The sequence below is a fragment of the Talpa europaea genome (genome assembly GCF_964194135.1).
Source record: "Talpa europaea genome assembly, chromosome: 2".
Lineage (NCBI taxonomy): Eukaryota > Metazoa > Chordata > Mammalia > Eulipotyphla > Talpidae > Talpa > Talpa europaea.
This window is the reverse complement of record NC_140068.1, coordinates 43,478,350-43,500,913: the sequence shown is the minus strand read 5'-3', so window position 1 is coordinate 43,500,913 and position 22,564 is coordinate 43,478,350. Positions and strand designations below refer to the sequence as shown.

At 36.4% G+C, this 22,564-nt stretch overlaps 1 protein-coding gene across 2 annotated transcripts in view; it reads left to right on the top strand.

Annotated features, from left to right (window-relative positions):
• The window catches only part of AFG1L (AFG1 like ATPase), a gene marked incomplete at both ends in the record, with an annotated part of 132,534 nt that overhangs the window by 15,390 nt on the left and 94,580 nt on the right, over nt 1-22,564 (top strand). For both annotated transcript variants that reach the window (XM_084259577.1, XM_084259576.1), the window contains 3 exons: nt 13,873-13,924; nt 19,214-19,315; nt 20,221-20,351. In XM_084259577.1, coding sequence (XP_084115703.1) covers nt 13,873-13,924; nt 19,214-19,315; nt 20,221-20,351 — 285 coding nt within the window. The remainder of the gene's footprint in view (nt 1-13,872; nt 13,925-19,213; nt 19,316-20,220; nt 20,352-22,564) is intronic.

The window sequence follows — 22,564 nt, the reverse complement described above, 5'->3', positions numbered from 1 at the left end:
CATAGACTTCCTAAGCTGAGCAAGCATCCAGCTGGGGGGGGGGGGAATGCATGCGTTGTCTTCCACTCAATCCTCATGTCTTTGGGTGCTTCTTTTAGGAACTACTGCACTTGGCGTGAGGTTTATCTGGGAGAATAGCCACAGAATTCCTTACCCAGCTAACAACTTTCTACCTTGATCACTTTCTTCAGTCCTCTATGGTTTTAGGATTGTCTTTGTTTCTTTTTTTTTCCCTTTTAAGTAATTCCTGCATGGATGTGATTAATGACTCCTCTTAGAGTATAGGGAACTTGTATTTCCTTGTCCTTAGCTTTTGAGTTTTGCTGACATTCTGAAACAGCAGAAAAACTCCAGTTCCTTATCTTATTGTAGAAGCCAGTGTCATTGTGGTGTCATCTTCAGACATAAATAGTAATAAAATTTAGAATATGGTTCAATCTGAGAAACTAGTTTTCCTTTAATTGACTGACCAAATCACCTCTCCTTTGTCTCCCCCCCAACAAGTATTATTTTTATAAGTTCTTTAGAGGAAAGGTTCTTTATAACATGTTAGTAGTACTTTATTTAAAAACTCCAATGGAAGTAATTTTGCTTTTTAAAAGGCAATTGAGAATATAATTAGGTAGTTTCATTTTTATATAAAGAACAAGACTGCACTAACAATTTTTGGTTAAAGGGAATAGTGTTATTTAGACTACAGAATGAAATGGAGCTTTAGACTAAGGCTGCATGAGCAAATAGCAGTGAAGTGTGTCTCCATTACACAGCCCAGCCTCAGGCTGAGCCTGCTTTCCACAGTGCCAGTGGCTCTGAAAACTTTGACAGCTTGGCAGGTGGCAGCACAGGCTCTCCTTGATTCTCACTCCAGTGCTCTGCCAATCATGTAATCCTCTTACTATGTTGTTGCTTTTCCCCCACATCTGTTTCCGTTTCTGTTTATTTTACCAATTTCTAAACGTTCCCCCTATGTCATCGGTGGGTTAAATTCCTCAGTAAGACTCTAATAGGATAACCAGTCATTTCCTCCCTGTAGGGGCAAAGCTTTCACACCAGGTTTTGCCCTCAGACGATTGGGTCTCTGCATAAGGTGCCAGTTGGGCTCCTGTGAGCATGGCTGTTCTCTTAGCACAGTGGTTCCAGGAAAGCCTGATGAGTTATCCCTATTGATCACCAAATGTCCCTCTTTTTTCCATAGTTCCCCAAATTTATGGATGAGTAAAGAAATAAAAAGTTTGGAAAATAGAGACTGCTTGTGTACTGTGTACTTAATTATAGTTTGCAGGACAGATGGTCTTCCAAATAAAATAAACTGGTTACGTGTCAGAGCCAGGAAACAAGATGTTTTACTTAAGTGGATTTTTTGTTATCTGAGAGTTAAATTGCTTTCATGAATTTGGCATCTTGTTCCCTTTCTAGTCCTCTCCATTTTGGAAATACAGTCCTTTTTTTTCTACTTCTCCACTATGTATCTTCCTTAAGGCTCATCTTATAATGGTTGGTGAACTAACATCCAATTAAAAGTATCTTTTAATCATTAACTTATCTGACTGTCAATTCGACTACAATGGTTTCTTTTCTTAAAATTATTGTTTGGCTTATCTTTGGAGTATTCTCCCACACTTTATTTCTTAATTGCCTATGATGGGTCTGCCTAGTGAATAACCCTGGTTTTATTATGTAATTGTAATCTTATGTAAGCAGGAGATCTGACATGTCAGGTAGTTTCAAATGTGTCTAATGAAAGCTTATATTTGTCATATTCTAACGTATATATGAATAAGTGTTAAGAAGCTTGATTAACATCTCTTTGTTGTAGTATTTGTCTTTTAGTTTCTTATGCCTGCCAAATCTTTAACATTGAAAAATACCCAAACATCTAATGTAATTTGAGTAAAGCATATATAAAAGCTTTAGTTTTGAAGATTATGAAGAAACCAGAAACCTCTTTTTAAAAACAATACTGATATGCTGATTATCAGAGAAGGAAAATTTGGGCTATTAGATTTTCCACTGATAGAACAACTTACAGAGTTCTTAGCTTTGGAAAATAGGATTTATGATCTTATGGGCTTTTGATTTCTACCTCCCAGCTTCATTGAGATATTATTGATAAATAACATAAATAAGTTTAAAGTGTAAAATATAATGACTTGATTCTCATATTGCAAAATGATTGCCACAATGAGATTAGTCAACACCTACAGCTTCTCACATAATTACCATTTTTCTTTTTTTGTGGTGATAGCATTAAGTATATAACTCAGTATTGTTAATTATAGTCACCATCCTGTACATGAGAGCTCCAGAACTTATTTATCTCATAGCTGGGAGTTTGTACCCTTTGACCAACATCTTGCCTTTTCCCCCCAGCCCCTGACAACCACCATCCTCTCTTTTTTTATGAGTTCAGCTTGCTTCCTTATTTATTTACATATTGTAACATTGGTTTACAATATGGTAACACTGGTTTACAACACTCTCTGTGATTCAGAAGCATAGGATCACACCTCCTCAGATGCATGTCACCACACCACACCCATCACCAAGGCACCCTCGGCCGTCCACCATAATCCATTGTGAAATTGGACTTTTTTAGAATTCTGCATATAAGTGAGAACCTACGGTATTTGTCTTTTTTCTGAGTTATTTCGCTTATGCTATATGAGTGTTTGATTTTGTTTTTAATGGAGATGTTTAAATATTCATTATAGTCTACTTCTTTTTTTTTTCATTGTACTCCTAGGAAATTTTCTGAAAGGCTAAGCTATAATATTAAAATAAAATATACCTTCATAAGATGCCAGGATTATTAATTAATGAGAAAAAAATTGATTAGACTATTAGGCTCTTTCACCTACCCCTATAACAATGTTTCCGTAATAAAAATGTGTAACAGTTAAGAACAAATGACCATGCTATATGAGCAACAAACTATAAAAAAAATGAGCATTTATGAACACTTCACTTTTGTTATCAAATAAAACTTACAACCAGGTTAATCTGACACATTTAATATATGCATAATTGTTATTGTGCTGTGAGGTAATTAGGCATAAATGGTAAGTAGTTCATGTAAATCACTATAATTAGAATTACTTTTACACAGCCAAATCAAGCATTTCTAGAGTCAGGGAGGGAGAGAATTAAATAGAGTGTGGAGCTACTCTGAAAATCGCTGTTTCCATTAATCAGAGGTATACAGGCAACTAGGTTTTTCATCTCATAGCAGGAGATCATAGCCCAAGAGACCTGGGAATTGGGGTGGGGAGGGGTGTCAGGGAGCACGTAACATTACTTTTCTTTTTCTTCTGCTCTCCATCAAATAATTTTCAAGTTTTCCCTAGTGAGAAATGATTATTTCCATCTTCCTCTACCATCCTACCATCTTTTATTTGGATACCTTCTTCTCTCCCATGAACAATGCATTTAGTAGGTTTTAGAAAAGAACTATCCCGCCTTAATCTAAGGTCTTATTCTGAGGTCTTGATACTTCCTGTGTTCTGGCTTCTGGTGTCTGGGCCCTGAGACCAGGATACCTGGGATTTTTGGCTATGGATTTTTCTCTTGGGAGATATGGGAAGCCCCTTGTCTGGGACCTTCAGTTAGTTTATCATAGAATCTTCAGAGATATTTCTAGCAGTTTGTCAGTTTTTTCTCAGTTCTTCCCTTTTTCTTCCAGCTAAGGGTAAACATTAATTCTCTTTATTCCTCTTAGTTCTGGCATATCCTATAAAGTAGGTTGAGTGGTGTGATTTAGGGAAAGCTTATCTGCTCTCTGGAACTTTATCTTTTAGAGAATCATAACCAACATTGAATACAAAATAAACAATAACTATACAACTATAATTGTATTAAAGAACAGAATTTTTAAAAAAATGAATGTTTCTTTTATCAAAATTTTATGGAAGCTGAAGCAAAAGCATTACATCCTAACATGGTTATCTAGAAGGAAGTAAGATTGTGGGGCAAACATTGCTCTTTGAGGACATGCCAAAGACTCATTTAAAATCTGAAATTTGGGAAACAGAATGTAGTGGGCCTGCTTTATACTCCAAAGTACTTAATATATTTAGTTAAAACTTAAAGTTTTGTCATGGTTCAACAGGTGAAATTATACTGTCATCATACATGACAATGTCCTTAAGAAACTTCTAAAATGAATTTAAAGAAAGGGGGTGTAGCCCATTTTTTTTTTACTATGTTTAGGGTTGGAATTTTATCTATCATTATCAAACAAACCTGTACAAAAGAATTATGTAGACTATAAAGAGGCATCAGTACCATGGAATCTGTGCTGCAATTAGAGTCATGTCTCTAGACCAGTAGTCAGCAAATATTTTCACATGAAATCTTTTAGGCTATAGGGGCTGTATGATCTCTGTTCAGTTCTGCCATCGTAGCAAAACGACGACTAACAATACGTCAGTAACTTTATTCAAATAAATATTTATAAAGACAGGCATTTGGCAGGACTTGGCCTACAGGCATAAACCTCTAGTTAACTGCTACCTGGCTAGATTTGAGGGCTGGTAGGAGACGTAGGAGACCATTAATTGTATTTTAAGTTGACTAGAATCTTTCCAATCTAATTTCCCATTACTTACTTCCTTACTTATACCTGCTTTTACTCATTATTCCATTAGGTAGACGGACAAAGGAACAAAAGGAGAAAGTCCAGAACATTTATGGAAACTTGATATACTATCGAGTTGGCACTGAAAATCAGTGGGAAAAAGATTTTTAAAGTTTATTCAATATACTGAAGTGAGATAATTGATTATATGAAAAGTAAAATGAGATTAGGTACCTACTTCTCTAAACATAAAAAAACTAATTCCATAGAATTAATGTCCTGAATTTAAAGTGAAACTTGGAATATCTTTATGAACTTGGGAAAAGGAAGAATTTCTTATATAAGTCATGTAAGTCTAAATTATAAAGGTAAAAATGTATAGATCTGATTTTAATAAAATTTGAAACTAGTAGTCAACAAAAAGCACCATAGAAAAAGTGAAAAGTGTGCCTCCCTGGTGGCACAAGGTGTTAAGTCTCAGAACTATGAAGTTATCTGCAGCCACTGAAGCACAAGTTTGATCCCGGGGCCAGGGAGCTAATCCACATGGCACATCAGATCTCTCCTGTCTTGTCTGCTGTTCGCCTTAGCAGTGAGTATATTTCAGTCAGCCCGCCTGTTCTGTTCCCCTTTCTGTCTCTGATGAATCCTCTCACCACTCCCCCCACACCTCTGGCCTGTGCCCCAGTTCTCGTATGCATGAATAAATAAATCTTTAAAAAAAAAATGTGAAAAGCGTACCACAGACTAGTAGAACATATTTGCATCAACGATAATTGACTATGGATTGTTATCTGGAACAAGAACTACCAAAAACAAAAAAGCTCCTAGCAGTTCATTAAAAAAATAAAGAGGGGCCTCTCTGGTGACACAAGGGGTTAAGACGCAACCTATGAAGCGATTCGCAGCCACTGCAGCATGAGTTCAATCCCTGGCTAGGGAGCTACCCACATGGCATAGCAGACCTCTCCTGACTCCCCCACTACTCCCCTCAGCAGCATATTTCAGTCAATCTGCCTGTTCTGTTCCCCACTCTGTCTTTGGTGAATCCTCTCACCCCCCACATCTCTGGCCTGTATATATGCATAAATAAATAAATCTTAAAAAAAAAAGAAAAAGAAAAACTAAGAAGATTCAGTTTTGAGGGAATAACTAGCAGGTATCACAAAAATATCCAGATAAATAATTCAGAGTATATTTCTAAAATAAAATGTTGCATAAACTAACATCAGGGTTGTTAACATCAGGAAGGACAAAGGGGGACCAGTGTTTTCATTACTTAAAATTTTGGGCTAAATATGTAAAAGGAGAAAGATTTGGTGAAACTGGGTGGTAGGAACCCAGGTATTCAATATTTTCTCCACTTTAGTCTTTTTATAATATTTCACAATAAAAATATCTTTAAGTGTACTAAACTTAAGTAGCAGGCTTTTTGACATTGGTCTTGGCAATGACTTTTTTTTTTAACAATGATAATGACTTTTTGAATTTGATACCAAAAGTAAAGGTAAGAAAGTAAAAATAGATGAATGGGATTACATCATTACTAAAAAGTTATACATAATTTACTAAAAGGCTGCACATTCATAACAACATAACCTATGGAATGGGAGAACATATTTGCAAATCATATGTCTGATAAAGGGTTAATATTCAAAATATATAAAGAATACATACAACTCAATAGCAAAAAAACACTCAATCCAATTAAAAAATAGACAGCAGATCTGAATACATATTTCTTTCAAAAAGGAAACACAAATGTCAGTAAATACATAAAAAGGTGCCCAACATCAGTAGTCATCAGGAAAAGGTAAATCAAAACCATGATGAGTTGTTATCTCACCTGTTAGAATGGCTTGTACCAAAAAGACAAGAAATAACAAGTGTTGGCAAGGATGTGGAGAAAAGGAAACACTTGTGCACTCTTGGTGGGAATATAACTTGATACAGCCTCTAGGAAAACAGTGTGGAAGTTCCTCAAATTGTTAAAAATAGAGCATCATACAATCTAGCATTTCCACTTCTGGGGGTTTATCTGAAGAATACAAAAACAGTAAATCGAAAAGTTGTCTGTACTCCATGTTCATTGTAGCATTATTTACAATAACCAAGACATGGAAAATATCTAACTTGTCTATGGATAAAGAAAGTGTGGTATGTATACAGTTGTAGTCATGTCACTTAATGACATTTTGATGAATAATGGACTGCACATGTAACAGTATTCCTAATAGGATGTACTATGTAATCTAGGTGTGTAGTGGTAGCCTACTAGTTCTGTGTAATTATCATCTATGGGGTTCATGCATGGACAAAATCACCTAATGATGCATTTTTCAGACTATATCCCATTGTTAAGTGATGCATGACTGTAATGAAATATTATTGAGCCATAAAAAATGATGGCAACAAGAACATAGACTCCAGGGTATTATGCTAAATAAGTCAGAGAAAGACAAATAACATATAATCCTACTTACATGTGAAATCTAAATAATAAAATTTACAAATCAAGCTCATAGATACAGAGAACAGAGTGGTGGTTTCCAGAGGCGGGTGTGGGATTGGGTGAAAGGAGTCAAATGTACAACTTCCATTTATATATAAAATAAATAAATAGTTAGGCTGTAATATACAGAATGGTCTATGTTTAATAATACTGTATTGCATATTAGAAAGTTGCTATGTGAGTAGACCTTAAAAGTTTTCATCAAAAGAAAAAATACTCTTTGTAACTATGTATGGTGATGGATGTTAACTAGATTTATTGTGGTTATCATTATTCACTGTATACAAATATTGACTCATTATGTTATGCGCTTGAAACTAATATTATATGTCAATTGTACCTGAATAGAAAAAACGGATAAAATATATTACCCCAAAAGAAATTGAGCCATTTCTTATGCTAGTTTTTCAGAATTTTAAGATTATCCTACTCCCCACATTTGCCAGTTATTTAGTTACTTAAATAGGCTTAATTATACTAGTAAACTGAACAAATTGGTGTACTTTAGGTTACAAAGGTTTTTTTTGCAAATCAGCTGAAGGCATTTAAAAAAGATTTTCATTTAGAAAGAATATATGGGTGTTAACATGTACAGTTTTTCAGTTTTAAAAGATCTTCTTAGAAACCTGAAGTGATCTACTTTTACCAAAAACTGGTTTATGCTGAGAATGATATAATGCTAGTTTTAAAAAGATGTAATTATGCTCAGAATTCCAGCTGTATCATTGTCTCTGTTTCTATCATTTTGGGAGATAATAATGGAATGGTGAGGGGAATAGGGAGAAACAGAAAAAGTAATATTCCTGCATTTTAAACAAATTGAAAACAGTACTTTTAATTTTAAATGCATCACCCTTATTATCTAATTGTCCTAATGGAAATAGGTTGGAGTAGCAGGTTGGTAGTAACTCACAAAGATAGTGGACATGCTATTTTAATTTAAAACTTTGATGAGAATCACCCCAACTTATTTTTTAATGCTAGAATGTTAATATCATAAGGAACAAAGACTAAATTTAGAATGATTAAATCAAAATGTTTGGAATGGTAGATGATGAATGTTTTCTTTGTAGTAACAATGAGAAAAGAGTTAAAGGACTAAGTTTGGTAACAGTGTTGAATAGAATTGTCTAACATGCAAATATGCGGATACTTTTGAATGATTTTAAATTTAGTTAAAAAGTTAAAGTACTATAGGAATTAGTTCACAGATAATAATTCTGAGTTGAAGCTCTGTTTTTCATTTAAGTAAAAATCTATACTGGGCATGCATGAACATACATGTTTTGTATAGTAATAGAGTATATTGAAATTAATTTTTAAAAATTCTGAGGCTAAATATTATGTTCTTTTCAGGGTTTGTGCCTGAGTGTGTTACATAAAACTAAGGGCTTTCACTAAAGTGATAGATCCTCAGGGAGATGGTGTAATGAAAACACTTTGGACATTAAAGTTAGGTTTGAAATGTATGTTCATTTTGACTCTGAAAATATAGTCTTAGTTTTGCCACCTAATACATGGGCATGATACCCCATTCCTAAGAGTGGAGATATTAGTCCATGAGATTTTAAGTTTTGTGAACTAAACCAAAACAAACCCTAGAAATTAGACTGCAGAACTGAGGCTGCCAGAGGGGAGGGATGGGAGAAGGGAATACAGGGCTCTTTGTTAAAGAAGACATCCTTATTTGTAATAAGCATTGCAAGTTTTTATTTTGCACTTTATTATTTGCCCTTTTTACCCTTCTTAGCTCCCCCCACGCCGAAATATTTAATAACACTGATTTTAATGTATCTGTATATTCCCTTACGGTTTTTACTTTCTGGCTTGTGAGATATTATACTTCAAGATTGTAAAAATAAATTCACAAGAGGGCCTTCCCTGGTGGCATGGCGGTTGGGTGCTGGGCTGAGGGGCTGCCCGCGGCCTCTGCAGCACCGGTTCGATCCCCGGCCGCCGGGTGAGGGTCCCGCGTGGCGCAGCGGACCTCTCCTGTCTTGCCCGCTGCTCCCCTCAGCAGTGTGTTTCCTCAGTCTGCCTGTTCTGTTCCCTGCTCTGGCTCTGGTGAATTCTCTCGCCCTCCCGCGCTTCTGACTGTGCCCAGTGCTGGTATGGATAAATAAATGGATCTTTAAAAAAAAGAAAAAAAAATAAATTCACAAGAAGTCATTTATAAAGATGTTGATGAGAAGGATTATGAGAGAGGTGAAGCATTTAATTTGTGGGCCATGTTTCCTGAGAAGGTGGGGGTGGCTGAGATCCAGAAATTGTTAGGCTGTATAGGAAAAGGACCATCGTTCTTTGTCACAGGAGGGAGAGTGGAAAGGCTAGGTGCAGACAAGGTGGGATTGCAGTTTCATAGAGGAAGTTTAAGGGGTTCCAAGCTAATGCCTTCTGTTTTCTGTGTATGAAGAAGTAGGAGTCACAGCTGCAAAAAAGTGATGGGGGAAGTATGGTTGAGCTCGAAGGCAGATGAGAAGTTTCCAATCATTGCAGAAACAGAGGGAACTGACCTGGAACACAGAATTATTGACTATCTGGAGGGACTGGTGAGAGGGTCCACTCTGCAGGCCTCTCCAGCTTTTCCCAGGACTCTTCAGAAGTCTGAGGGAATGTGTTGGGAAGGTAGATATCTTAATAGGAAGTTTCTCAATTTTTAGCTATCCTTATATTTGTTTCTAATTGTATCACCTTATGGTCAAAGTATGTTGATTCTTAATAAATTTACTGAGGTTTCCTTTATGGCTTAGTGTAGGTACCATATTTGAAATTGTACTCCATCTTTTTGAATGTGTTCTTGATTTATTTGGTATAGTGTTCACATAGATGTGAATTAGCTTGAGTGTACATTAGTGTTGTTCAGATCTTTGAGAGAGGTATGTCAAAGGGTGTGATGTTTCTTTTTTCATAGTCCACAGCTTTGGTCAGACGCAATATCAGTCAGCACATGAAGTTTGCAGTCTTCAGCAGGAGTGAGTGGGCCTGATTAGGTGCAGTTAGCAGGAACTCCCCTGGTGCTCTGCCTGGTACACAGCAGATAAGGAAATGGGGTGTGTAGTGATGTGACTTACCAGGAGCCACAGGGCTCTAAGTAGCAGAACCATAGTTTATATCCAGACCTTTTGGGTTTAACACCTGTACTCTCCTGCCATATCTTCTATGTTTAGTGGAAGTAGGTGGTAAGTTACCCCACCTTCCCTTATCCTTAAGCTTACCATCTACACAATACAGCGTCCCTGGATCATCATCAAAAACTCATTAGAGAAGGTATCATCATCCTACTTTATAAATTCCCTAAGATACAAGTAACATGATAAATCTTTCAAGTGGTTGTGAAAGGAACTTTATTCATGTTCAGATTTTCACGTCTTTGTCTAGTGTTAAGTGGGGATTGGATATATATAATCATCCTGGCAGGAAATAGTTCACAGCAGATGTTTCCAATAAAGACAGAACCAAGAGACAGACTTATAGAGGCCTGGGCCAGGCAGGCCTAAGGCAACACACCAGGTTGGGAGAAGTGAAGAGGAGCTGCGAGGGCCTCCCATATGGTGCAGCAGGTTGAGCGCAGTGCTGTGAAGCTGTATGCAGCCTCTGCAATGTGGGTTCGATTCCCACCGGCGATGGAGATACTCACATGGCGCGGCAGACCTCTCCTGTCTTGCCCACTGCTCCCCTCAGCAGTGTATTTCAGTCAGTCTGCCTGTTCTGTTTCCTGCTCTGTCTCTGATGAGTCCTCTCACCCCTGCACCTTTGGCCTGTACCCCGGTTCTTTTATAAAAAAATCTATTTTTTTTTTTTTTTTTAAAAGAAGAGCTGGGAGTAAGCTGGAGCTGCGGGGAGGATCTCGTTTTCCAGAGGGATGCAGCCTGGCCAGACACTGCACCCAAGCAGGGAGGGAATAGCAGAGAATGACCCCAACTTCTGTCTACCTTCTCCCTCCCACGCCTGCAAGTAGTGTCTCCTAGGGACCCAACCAGCAGCAGCCAGCCTGCAAAGTTAAACCTTGCAGCGCAGAGCAGGACTGAGGAAACCTCTGGGGGAGGGAAGCACTGGAGAATATTGGCACTGAGAAACTACTCTAGGGTGAGATCCTTTGAGACTTGAGAACATATTATAAGAAATCAAAACATTAAGAAGGAAATTTAATATAACGGAAAAATAGGGTAAATTGTGAGAAATTGTAAATCGGGATCATGTAAATGGTGTGGGTTCCTGTATAAGTTAGTCATTTTAAGGGAAAATTGTGTGAACCTAATTCTCCTTGAACTCACTGCTGTGAATAAAGAATTTTAAAACTTCATTAAGATCCATTTTACGGCCTTCTAAATAGTATTACTGTTCTCCATTTATTCTCTGCTTTCCCCTGAAAATACAGATTTTTAAATCTTTTGAAATAATTTCAGTATTTTTGAAAGATATTTTTATTAGGGGAAAATTAACTTGCCTTTTTAAGTGAAAAATACTTGGAGAATATAGTATCATTCGACAGATGATATGTAACATTTATGGTTATAGGAGTATTTGTTTTATCAATTTATATAGAATAAGATCTGCATCTTAAACTGTATGTTATGCTAGCTGTGAGTTCAGCTGTTTGGGGAATTCTTTGGCACTTTACAACTGTCTTCATCTTCTAGTATTACTGTAAGATACAGTACAATATAATATAAATTATAGGTATAGTTTTTTACCTGCAAATGTGGTCTTTCAAAAATATGTTGAGTTTGAGTGGATAAGACAGAAGATAGGACCGAGGGATAATTTTTCCTTTTAGTCAGCACTGAGTTTCCTCCATGCTGCCATCTTCTTTTCTCCACCTGTATTATTATTTTTTTTTTGCCTTGATCTTCACTGTTCAGCTTATGTATCATGTGAACAGCACTAGAGTAGGCCCCCAATATTCCTGCAAAGTGAATTGCCATGACACTCCCAGTTACCTCATATAGAATGTGGCTTTCAAAAGGTTTCCAACACAGAGATTATTAGGTTGTATGTAAATTTACCAGTTTGAATCTGTTCTAAAATTAAAAGCATAATGCTTCTTTCTGGCAAGTTGGAAATAGGATAACCAGTATACAAGAATGGTTCCATAAGTCTTTAAAGTAAGACAAATGAAAGGTTTTGGCAGGAGCGGGACCTTCTTCAGTTGAAATTTAAGCATAGATGGAGAGTTGATGTGTGGAACATTGTGTTGAAAGCATTAGCTGGCAGAATTGAGCCCAAGAAGTTCCTTTTGCCTAAATCACGGTGATGTCTAGAAAGGGCATTCTGGATGTGGGGAGTGAGCTTTGGTAGTGAAAGCTAAGAGGGGCAGGTTAGTGAGAGAGCTTTCTGAGACGGGCTGGAAGTAATCCATAGATTTAAAAATAAAAGTATTAGGACTAGATCCTAAAATCTAGCATTTAAGAATGTTCCCTGCCAAAATTTTGACTGCTGCGGTTGGTGCTCAGTGGCTTAACCTTTGCTTATTTCTGGCTTTTACCCTCTGTGATTCTCTGCTCAGGTGTACCTTGGTTTTTACACTGGTGTTTAGGAACAGTTGCAGTTTGAAGGTTACTCATCTAAGTGTAACACAACTTAGCATGGTTATTTGCTTTTGTTTCTTTGCTAAAGCCTTCCCTCCTGTTTGGGCCTGGACTTGATTGATTTCTTAACATGTGGACCCTCTATCATCCCAGGGCTACCTGGCCAGGGATCTTCGTATTTTGTGGAGTCTAGATTTTCTTCTTTCTATTTTTGGAAGATTTTTTGTGGCCCTGTGTGTATAGAATGTCAATTTTCCATTTTTGCATTTGATGGACAGATTGAAAGGATTAAACTAGATAGAATTGTCCCTCAAATTTGAAATGCCTTTACCACTGTTTGTAAACTGTTTTCTTGGCCTCCTCCACCTCCCTTAGGCACTGCCGGTGTTTGCAGGATCATCTTTATGTCTTTAGTGGCCTGAAATTTCAGGATTGTGATTTGGTATGGGTCTTATCTTCCTCACTGTGCTGGGCATTTATTCTAGCCTCCCAATCTAGAAATCTTGTCCTTTAGCTTTGAGAAAAACCATTGCATTATTTCTTGGATGTCCTCTCCTTTTCCTCTATTTTTTTTTTTTCAGATAGTGAACCTCCTGAATTAATCCTATAATTTTCTTATTTTTTTTTTTATTGTTTCTTGTTGCTGTTTATTTGTTATACTTTCTGGAATATTTCCTTAACGTTGGCTCATCTTCTAATCCTTCTTTTTGAAATTTTCTTATTTTTTTATTGTTTATTGTTGCTGTTTATTTGTTGTATTTTCTGGAACATTTCCTTAACATTTCCTTCTAATCCTTCTTTTTGAAATTGTATCTCTGTCACCGTATTTTAAGTTTCAAAGTGCTTTATTTTCCTTTTAATGTTCCTTTTTCAAAAATTGCATTTTGTTCTTGTGGTTTTAATGGTATCTTTTGCTGTTTATGGAACCAGTTTCTTCTTGACTCCCTCTCCTTCCCTGACGTTTGTTCTGTTCTCTAACTTTTATCTTGCAAGTGTTTTTTTTCCTTCTAATTTCTACTGATTCTTGATTTTCAATTCATTTTAGTGTCTTTTCTTTTGTGAACTAACTTTTCTTTTCTTTTGTCTTTACTTCTAAAACCTAAGTGGGGATTCACAGGCTTTTACATCAAGTTTTTCATGCTTATTGTGTTCAATAACCCCTCTTAGTCCTGTATATAACAGTTAGGAACACCATGTATATGATGCTATTTAATAATTATTTCCATGTTGGAGATTTATAATTTGTTCTTAATTTGCAGCTTTTTTCAAGGAGCAAACCTCCAAAGGGCCTGTATGTTTATGGAGATGTTGGTAAGTTGGTTAAAATAAATTTTGGGTGATTGAAACAAAAAGTTTTCCAATTTTCACTCAGAAATAAATTGTATTTCCATCCCTCAATCTACTGTCAACAAGGGAATAGAATGGGGCGAGGTAAAAAAGGGGGAGTGAGAGAAGTAGGCATTTATCTTAGTTTTCACTTTTACTTCTCAGGGTATATCTGAGACGGGATTAGTTAGTATGTCAGGGTGCAAACATTACTTAATGTATAATATGAATAGTTTTCAGGCAAGGAAATCATCTACAGATAGGTTATAAGATAAATCAGAATCTTTTTTGCACAGTGCTATCTGGCTCAGAGTAATATTTTTAAAAAGGAAGGCCATTCTTTTCATTTTTAATTTCCGCTAATATTTCTACTCATGGTCTAAACCCTTGTCTTCAACTTACTTGTGATTATCTTTAATTTAGTTACTAGAGGATATTCTCAATGCATGTGTGGTTACATTTCCTTGGTCTCTCATTTGTATACATTAGACCCAAAGACATTTTCTTGGAAACTTTTTGAGTTGTGACTTTCTTTCTATATTTTCCTAGTTATTTCATGTCTTGCTTCTTCTCTAACTTCATTCTTGGTGAAATTGTTTGTATTTTGGTTTCTACTTCCTTCAAACAAATTCTTTTATCCTAGGCCTAAACTTCCCTCTGGTAATGTACATTCCCTGATGGCATGAAGGTGGTTTTTGCTTTTCCTGACCTTATTGCTTGTCAACCATTTCTTATTTTAGCATCCTCAAAACTCACATTTACATGTAAGAGCTCACTTTTGGTCCTATACTAATAAACAAGCTCCAAGCTCCCCTATAGCAGCTATAACAAATTTGTGTTATGAGGGAGTGGTGTCAGAGTTTATTAGTATGATTTTTAGGACAAGAAAAAAGATGAAAGTTGAATAAGTAGTTACAGTGCCTTAGAGATCAAACTTCTTTTCTGGACCCTCCCTCTTTTTCTGATTTGTTTGCTGATGCCTCTGAATACCTGTTTTACATGTGCAGATTTAGTGAATCTGATAAAGAGAATTGTTTAGTTCACAAAAATGAATGATAGATTGTCTCTTAAGATTCTTCAGGTTCTTGAAACTTACAGATTTAAAAAAAAATGTGAAAGAAGCTCAAAACAATTCTTTTCCTTAGTTCATTTGCTAATTAATATTTTTGAGACCAATGTATACTTAACTTCTTATTTAGAAAGCAATTTATTCCAGGTACTCTATCAATTTTATGTGTCTGAACCTGAGGATACTACTAAGGTCTCATCCTGTTGTCATCATTTCATTATTTGCCTCTTCAGAGAACACATACTTCCTGTACCTCCACTTTCATGTTTAGTCATTGCTAAAATCAACATCTTTGTTTCTCTTGTTACCTTAACCACTTATCCATAAATGGAGACAGTGGTAATGTGCAGTTGCTTCCACTTCTGCAAAAGGACTTAAACAAAAAACACCTAAACTTATGAAAGATGCTGAATTTTAGTTTGAAAATACAGCCATATTTCCCAAAAATTTTAGGCAAGTACAATAAACATCTGAATGCTTGTAAGAGTAGAAAAGATGTGATAACATGGGATTTCACATAGGCTGGGTGAGAGGCAAGCCTCAGTTAGGAGCGTAGTGAGGGCACAAGTGAAAGTATTTGAAACAGGAAATGAGATGAACATTTTGGTGGCTGTCATTAATTTAGAAACTTATTTTGGGGAGTCTCTGGTTAGGAGAACAGTCTCAGAATGCCTCCATAATTTCCTATTCTTTACTATTTTTCTTTTTCAGACTTGAGAACCTGTTGGTTTTTAGCTTTAAGGAGATTCAATGGGAAAGAGGAAATAGAGCTCCCCCTTCCACTCAGTTGACCTGTGCTTGGCTGGGTTCTGTCATGCCCACTTCACTCTGCTCTTTCTTCGTAAACATGTTAAAATGATTGACTCACATGGACACTTAGCCCAAAGAACCCCAACAGAGTGAATATTAAGTTGTAAGGATCATCGCCATGGTTCAATTTTAAAATATTTTCATTAATAAAATGTTAAGCACATTTCATGCAGAAGCCAAAAGCCATGGTGATAGTGTTTTGTGGCTTCATCCTTACCTTACTGCTGGCTTTCTTCTAGCATTTCAGCTCTTGGCCATCAGACTGCAGTGGTGATGGCAGAGTGAGTTCTCCCATACAGTAGAAGACAAAGTATGTTTTTTATAAGCCCCTTTTCTGCTGCCTCCTGCTTTACCCCCACTTATTTCACATTGATAATGGGCTCTAGTTCTACCAGTTGACAAGCATGCTAGTGTTAAGGTTAGGAGCAGGGGAACATTATTCTCCTGGCCTTGGAGGCAGTGGTGGAGGACAGTGTTTCCAGTTTCTTCTGCAGGGGGTCTACTGTGAAAAGGACACCAATGGTGGAGTGGGAGGCACTTTCAAGTGGTTATTTTTGGCTTCCTAATTAATGTAGACTTGAACATTAGAACATAAAAAGAGTTTTAGGTTTTACAAGTTACTCCTTAGTAAGAATTGTCTCTTGAGAAAAATATAAGGTTTTATTTAGAATTCTATAGAGACCAAAGCGAAGTTGTGAAAGTCAGTAAAATTTAGTATTGATTTCTTCTCTACCTTTCCCCAACAGCTCTTGTTCTTATTCTTCCATTCCCTTGACAGTATTTATTGAGCATCTGCTTTGTGCCAGAAAGTGTGTTGTTTCTGGAAATGTAATGGTGAATATAAGCAAACACAATCTTTGTTCACCAAAAGCTTATAAACTGTTGCAGTAGCTTTGAAACATTTCTGAATATGACCCATAGTAAGAAATATATTGATATTTTACTTCCTGACTCAGTATATGTGTGCATGCGTGATACATCACGCACCTGAAAAATATTTAAACGAGACATTTGTGCGAAAAAGGTGCATTTTGATTTAGTCTGCTCTGTTCTATTCTATGAAAAAATAGTTTTGGTTGTAGTGGTACTTTGAAAAACACTGATCTAATATTTCTAGTATCCATGACCACATTTTTATGTGCTATGGTTTGTTCCTGCTGTTTTATGCCTTTGGGTATCAGAGATTTTCATGCTAGGCCTTTCCTGGGATGCAGCTTTCTTCTCTACTAGTTAAACAGAAGCTCTTGCCCAAAATACTAAATCTAAAGGTGCCTCTTATAGCCAAATTAAAAGAATTTTATGTTGTAAAAGGATTTTGTGTTTCTTCTTTTCCAGTGTCTAAAAACATTAGTTTCATGTATTTCATGTATTGTCTAGTTGTCTATGTTTGGATGGCAAGTCCAGTCTCTGAAAATTTACTCTCACATGGTTTCTCAATAAATTTCATTTCCCCATATGTATTTCTAAGTCTTTCTTACTCCAGCGTTTTACAAATATGCATATGTGTTATCATCTGGGTCTTTAATATTTCTTAGCACCTTAACTTCATTTGGAATTAGTTTTGGTGGGATATGTGAGGTAGGGAATCAGTTTTCTTTTTTGCATATGTCTGAACATTTGTGTCTAGAAATTTTTTTAATGTTTAAGATATATAAAGTAAACTTTCAGGGCCTCCCCAGTGGCGCAGCTGTTGAGCGCTGGGTTGCGAAGCTGCCCGCAGCCTCTGCGGCGCCGGTTCGATCCCCGGCTGCTCCCCGGCCACCGGCGGAGGGTCCCACATGGCGCGCAGACCTCTCCTGCCGCCCGCTGCTCCCCTCAGCAGTGTACTTCGGTCCTTCTGCCTGCTCTGCTCCCCGCTCTGGCTCTGGTGAATTCTCTCACCTTCTGACTGTACCCAGTGCTTGTATGTATGTATGTATAAATCAATCAGTCAATCAATAAATAAATCTTAAAAAAAAAAAAAAATAAAGTAAACTTTCAAGTTCACTACCACATTCTAAGCACCTAGCATAGTGTCTTGCATATGGTAGGCATTCAGTAAAAATATATTGACTGAATGAAGATATTAATTTTATGTATAGTAATTTTGATACCAGAAAGTTGAATTTTTTAGCATAATCTATCAATCTTTTCCTTTATGATTTCTTCCTTTTGTTTTTATCTCCAGAGACTTTTAGTAATGATGTTCTTATTGTATGTCAAACTAGTTTTTTTAGAGTTAGTACAGAGATTACATTGAAATATACATTATTGAAATATAAATTATTCATATTTTTAATTAGATAACTCATGACTTCTTTCTGAATCTGCAAGTACACTATGCTTCATGCAGCAGAATTTTAAACTATTAATATTTTGGGTAAATTTAATGATTACACTTTGCTATTACTCTATCAAGAGTATGAATATTCTTGCAAAAAATAACTTTTCAATCTCAAATGGGCTCTTCATTAAAGGCCTGTTTGGTGAATTGTATTTCATATACAAAAAGTTTTCAGGTCATTCAGATGGCATGTAAAGTCACCTTACAGAATGGAGGAAGACCCCCAAATTAGATTTGACCTTACTGCCTTGAGCTGCCTTTGAATTTAGCTGAGCTCCTGTGAGGACAGCATGGTGACTGTGATGTGGTGGTAGAGGAGGAAGCAGGAGGGATATCTCTAAGAGATAGGACCAGCAAGCCCTGGCCTGGCCTACTGAGGAATGCCCTAAAGCTGGGCGTGCTGTAAGGGAAAGCTATTTGTGCATGTCCTGTTAAATGCTCAGACTGTTGATTCTTCGATTACTAATACAATTGTAGTGATTAAATGTTTCAGCGATAAAAATTAAATATTTTAATTTTAAAGTTTGACTCTATCAGAATCTCATCAATAGGGCTCATTTGAAAGGCCTATATGTTCAGCTTTAAAAGAAAAGTGACAGTACTTGAGCTCTATATCTATTATTTATTTTCAGTATTTGTTATTTTTTCAGTATTTGTGTTAGACCTTCATTTTTATTATTTTTCATTTTTGAATTTTCCCATTGTGCCTAAGTCAGTTCCTCAAGCTTAGTAATGTCCCAATAAATACTTAATTGTTATTTATACTGTTGTCTTTTCATATGGAAATTGAAGAATAAATACTCTGTTATTCTTACCAGTTTATGAACATAGTTCTCTGAGGGAAACAGCCCCTGTGATGTTAACTAAATGTTGTATTTCCAGAAAAGAGTAATAATAACATTTTATTTTTAGCTGGTTTAACATAAAAAATAAACACTCCTTTCTAAAAAAGTAATATAGTCTTAAGCTTTCCAGTAGAAGAGAGTAGTTTCATTATCCCAAAGCTAATGAACAATCATTAGAGTAATCAGTACATACTGTTTAGTAGTATTCTTTTTTTTTTTTTTTTAAGGTACGGGGAAAACAATGGTGATGGACATGTTTTATTCTTATGTGGAAATGAAGAAGAAAAAACGGGTTCATTTTCATGGTTTCATGCTAGATGTGCACAAAAGTAAGTTAATAATCTGAAAAAATGTGATTTCTAAGCAGGCAAACCCTAAAAAATAGTTTTCCTCTCTTTTAAAATTCTTAATCTTTAAAAATATTAGATTTTTGCTTAAAGTAAAATTTTATTTGGTTTTATATGTTCTATGCTCATTGAAACAATAATGTGTCCCAAGTTTGTCCTAAAGAGAAATGTAGTACTTCCAATTAAAAAAACTAAGGTTACTAAATAAAGGTCAGGCACTTTGTATTTCTACCAAGGATTAATAAGAAGGGTTAAAACGTCAGCTGTTTCAGGAAGTTATCCTTGATCAGGTTCTTTCCTCTGAGTCACCATAGCATATAGGCATTTGATTTATATGTGCATGTATATGTTCATTTATGGCTCTGATAGTGTTCTTATGTATTTCATTTTTGCATTATTTGTCTACTAGCTCTACTGTAGGACTACTGTATTTTTCTTCTACTAGGTCTAGCATTTAGAACATTTGTAATGAATGAAGTGGAACTAGCTTTTGTGTATTAGCCTCACGACAAGGTTCTTGATTAGGTTCCATATAGAACAGGTCATATATTCTACCTGATCCCTGAAATCCTCAGGACTAAGATCCATCTATGCATCCTTCTGGTCTCCACCGAGTCAGCTTCTATCACTCCATCACCTTTGAAGTGATTGAAGAGTTGAGGTGGGATGACCTCTAAGTGACCTTACAATCATGGGATATAATCATATGTGAACAACTTATTTTGAGGTAGAGAAAATACAACCAATTTCAGTAATCAAACTTGATTGTATGTGGAATTTAAACTTGATATTTCTGCTCACATTAAAGTTTCATTAGATTTAAAAGTGGTATAGTTATCAGCAGTCTACTATTAATGCAATATTTGATATGATTTCATCCATTTAAGGAATACACCGCCTTAAACAGAGTTTGCCAAAAAGGAAAGCAGGATTCATGGCTAAATCGTATGATCCAATAGCTCCTGTAGCTGAAGAAATCAGCGATGAAGCGAGTCTCTTATGTTTTGATGAATTTCAGGTAAGGTAGAGATTTTTCCATAGATGTAGAATGTATATGTGGAATGAAGTATGAAGATTGCAATTTTGTTCCTGATTTTATCATTGTTTTATTAATTGATTTGGCATATTGTGTCTTATGACTTTAATTTCATTATCTTGCTCAGGGATCAACAATTGATGGTTTTCATAGGTCAGGACTGGTGCATCTGTTTTTTTTTTTTTAAGATTTATTTAATTATTTATACAAGCACTGGGTACAGTCAGAAGCGCAGGAGGGTGAGAGAATTCACCAGAGCCAGAGCAGGGAACAAAACAGGCAGACTGACAAAATACACTGTTGAGGGGAGCAGCGGGCGTGGCAGGAGAGGTCTGCACGCCATGTGGGCCCCTCGCCGGCAGCCGAGGATCGAACCGGCACTACAGAGGCTGCAGGCAGCTTCTCAGCCCAGCGCTCAATCGCTGCGCCACCAGGGGAGGCCCTGGTGCATCTATTTTTTGTATGGCCAGTGAGAAAGGAATGATTTTCACATTTCTAAAGGGTCTTAAAAAATGAAAAACAAAAAAACAAACCGACAGAGACCATATGTAGTTTGCAAAGCCTAAAATATTTATTGCAGTGCCGGTGTTTTAAAGGAAATGTTTGCCCACACCAAAAATCTAGTCAATGTATTTATATTTTCTCTACACCACAGAGATAATGAATGATTACAAAATTATGTATTTTAGATTATTTTTAATTGTTCTGTGAAAAACAAGTGATTTCACCTATCTCATTTAAACCTGAACAACAGGTGGAGTGGCCCTGCTTGAACTTTTAAAGTTTCTTCTAGCTTTGGGATTCTTTGAAACTGTATATTTGAATTGGTAGTAAGTTATTTCCCAATTTTTATTTCTTATGAGAGTAAATATGTTATGTAGACCAACACCATGTCTTTTGGCTTTTCTGTATCCTGGCTTGTGGCCAGTGTACCACTACCACCACCACCAATAATAGTACTCTAGATTAACAATTACTTCCTCTTCATTTGACTGCTTTCTTTAGTAGTTCTGAAATATAATAGTTGCAATTTCTATAATGCTTATTATAAGACCAATTGATTATTGGAATGAAACTAGAAAAATCTACAAGTATTAAACATAAACTTAAAAATAAGACTTCACTGTGAAAAAATAAACATCTTTAAAAAAATTAAAGCTATTTTCAGAACAAAAAAAAAATAAAAATAGGATTTCATGCCCAAAGCTTTGAAAAATATCTCTGGAGCTAAGTTCAGAAACTTCTGTGTCCGATTACCTGAGATCAATTTCAGGGAACTTTAATAGAAAACTGGCATTGGCTGTGTGCCTCCTCTCTGGATGGCTTGGCGATTCACATCTCATTTCAGCCTTGCAACCTATTTGTGATGAAGGGAAGGAAATGTCCTAGTTGGATTTTAAAGTTTCTTCTGTCATCTATCCCATTCATAGTGCCTTCATGTTTGTTTACTCACCCATCACCATAGCCTTAAGAGAGGCTTCTTCCTATACCATGAGATCCTTGCTGTCCCGTGTTAAATGGACCTTACCTGGATGTCCAGTCTATAAGGAGCTAGTTCATAAGCTTGTCAACACCTTCGACTTGTATTGTGTGACCTAGGGGTTGGGCAAGTCATATCCTTTATTTCATGTATTTGAATGAAGAGGCACCAAGGGAAGTTTTCTCTTTGTAGTGGGACAGGAACATGAGTCATAGGATGTGACTGAATTATATTAGGGGAAGGAGTACAGTAAGTCCTCACCTAACATCATGGTTAGGTTGCTGGAAACTGCTACTTTAGCCAGTTTTGCCATGGGCTAAGTGATAAAAACAAATGTTAAATACCTGGAGCATATTTCTGGTCACAAACACAACCCTGAACTTCTAAATAAAGATCCAAAACACTCTAATATTAGACATTTTGAATTCATTTGTTAATTTTCCAAATCCGCTTATTCCAGTTCAGGGTCATGGGTGGCCAGAGCTTATGCTGGCAGCCATGGAAGCAAGATGAGAGTAAACTCTGGAGAGGATGCCCTTCCATCTCAGGCACCCCAACCCCCCAACCCCCACTCCCTCTCACACAGACACTGGATGATTGAACCTAACACGCACATCTTTGGGGTGTGGGGGGAAACTGGAGTAAATCCATGCAGACATGAGGAAAATGTGCTAACACCACACAGTGGCCCAAGCTGAGAAAGAAAACATTTATC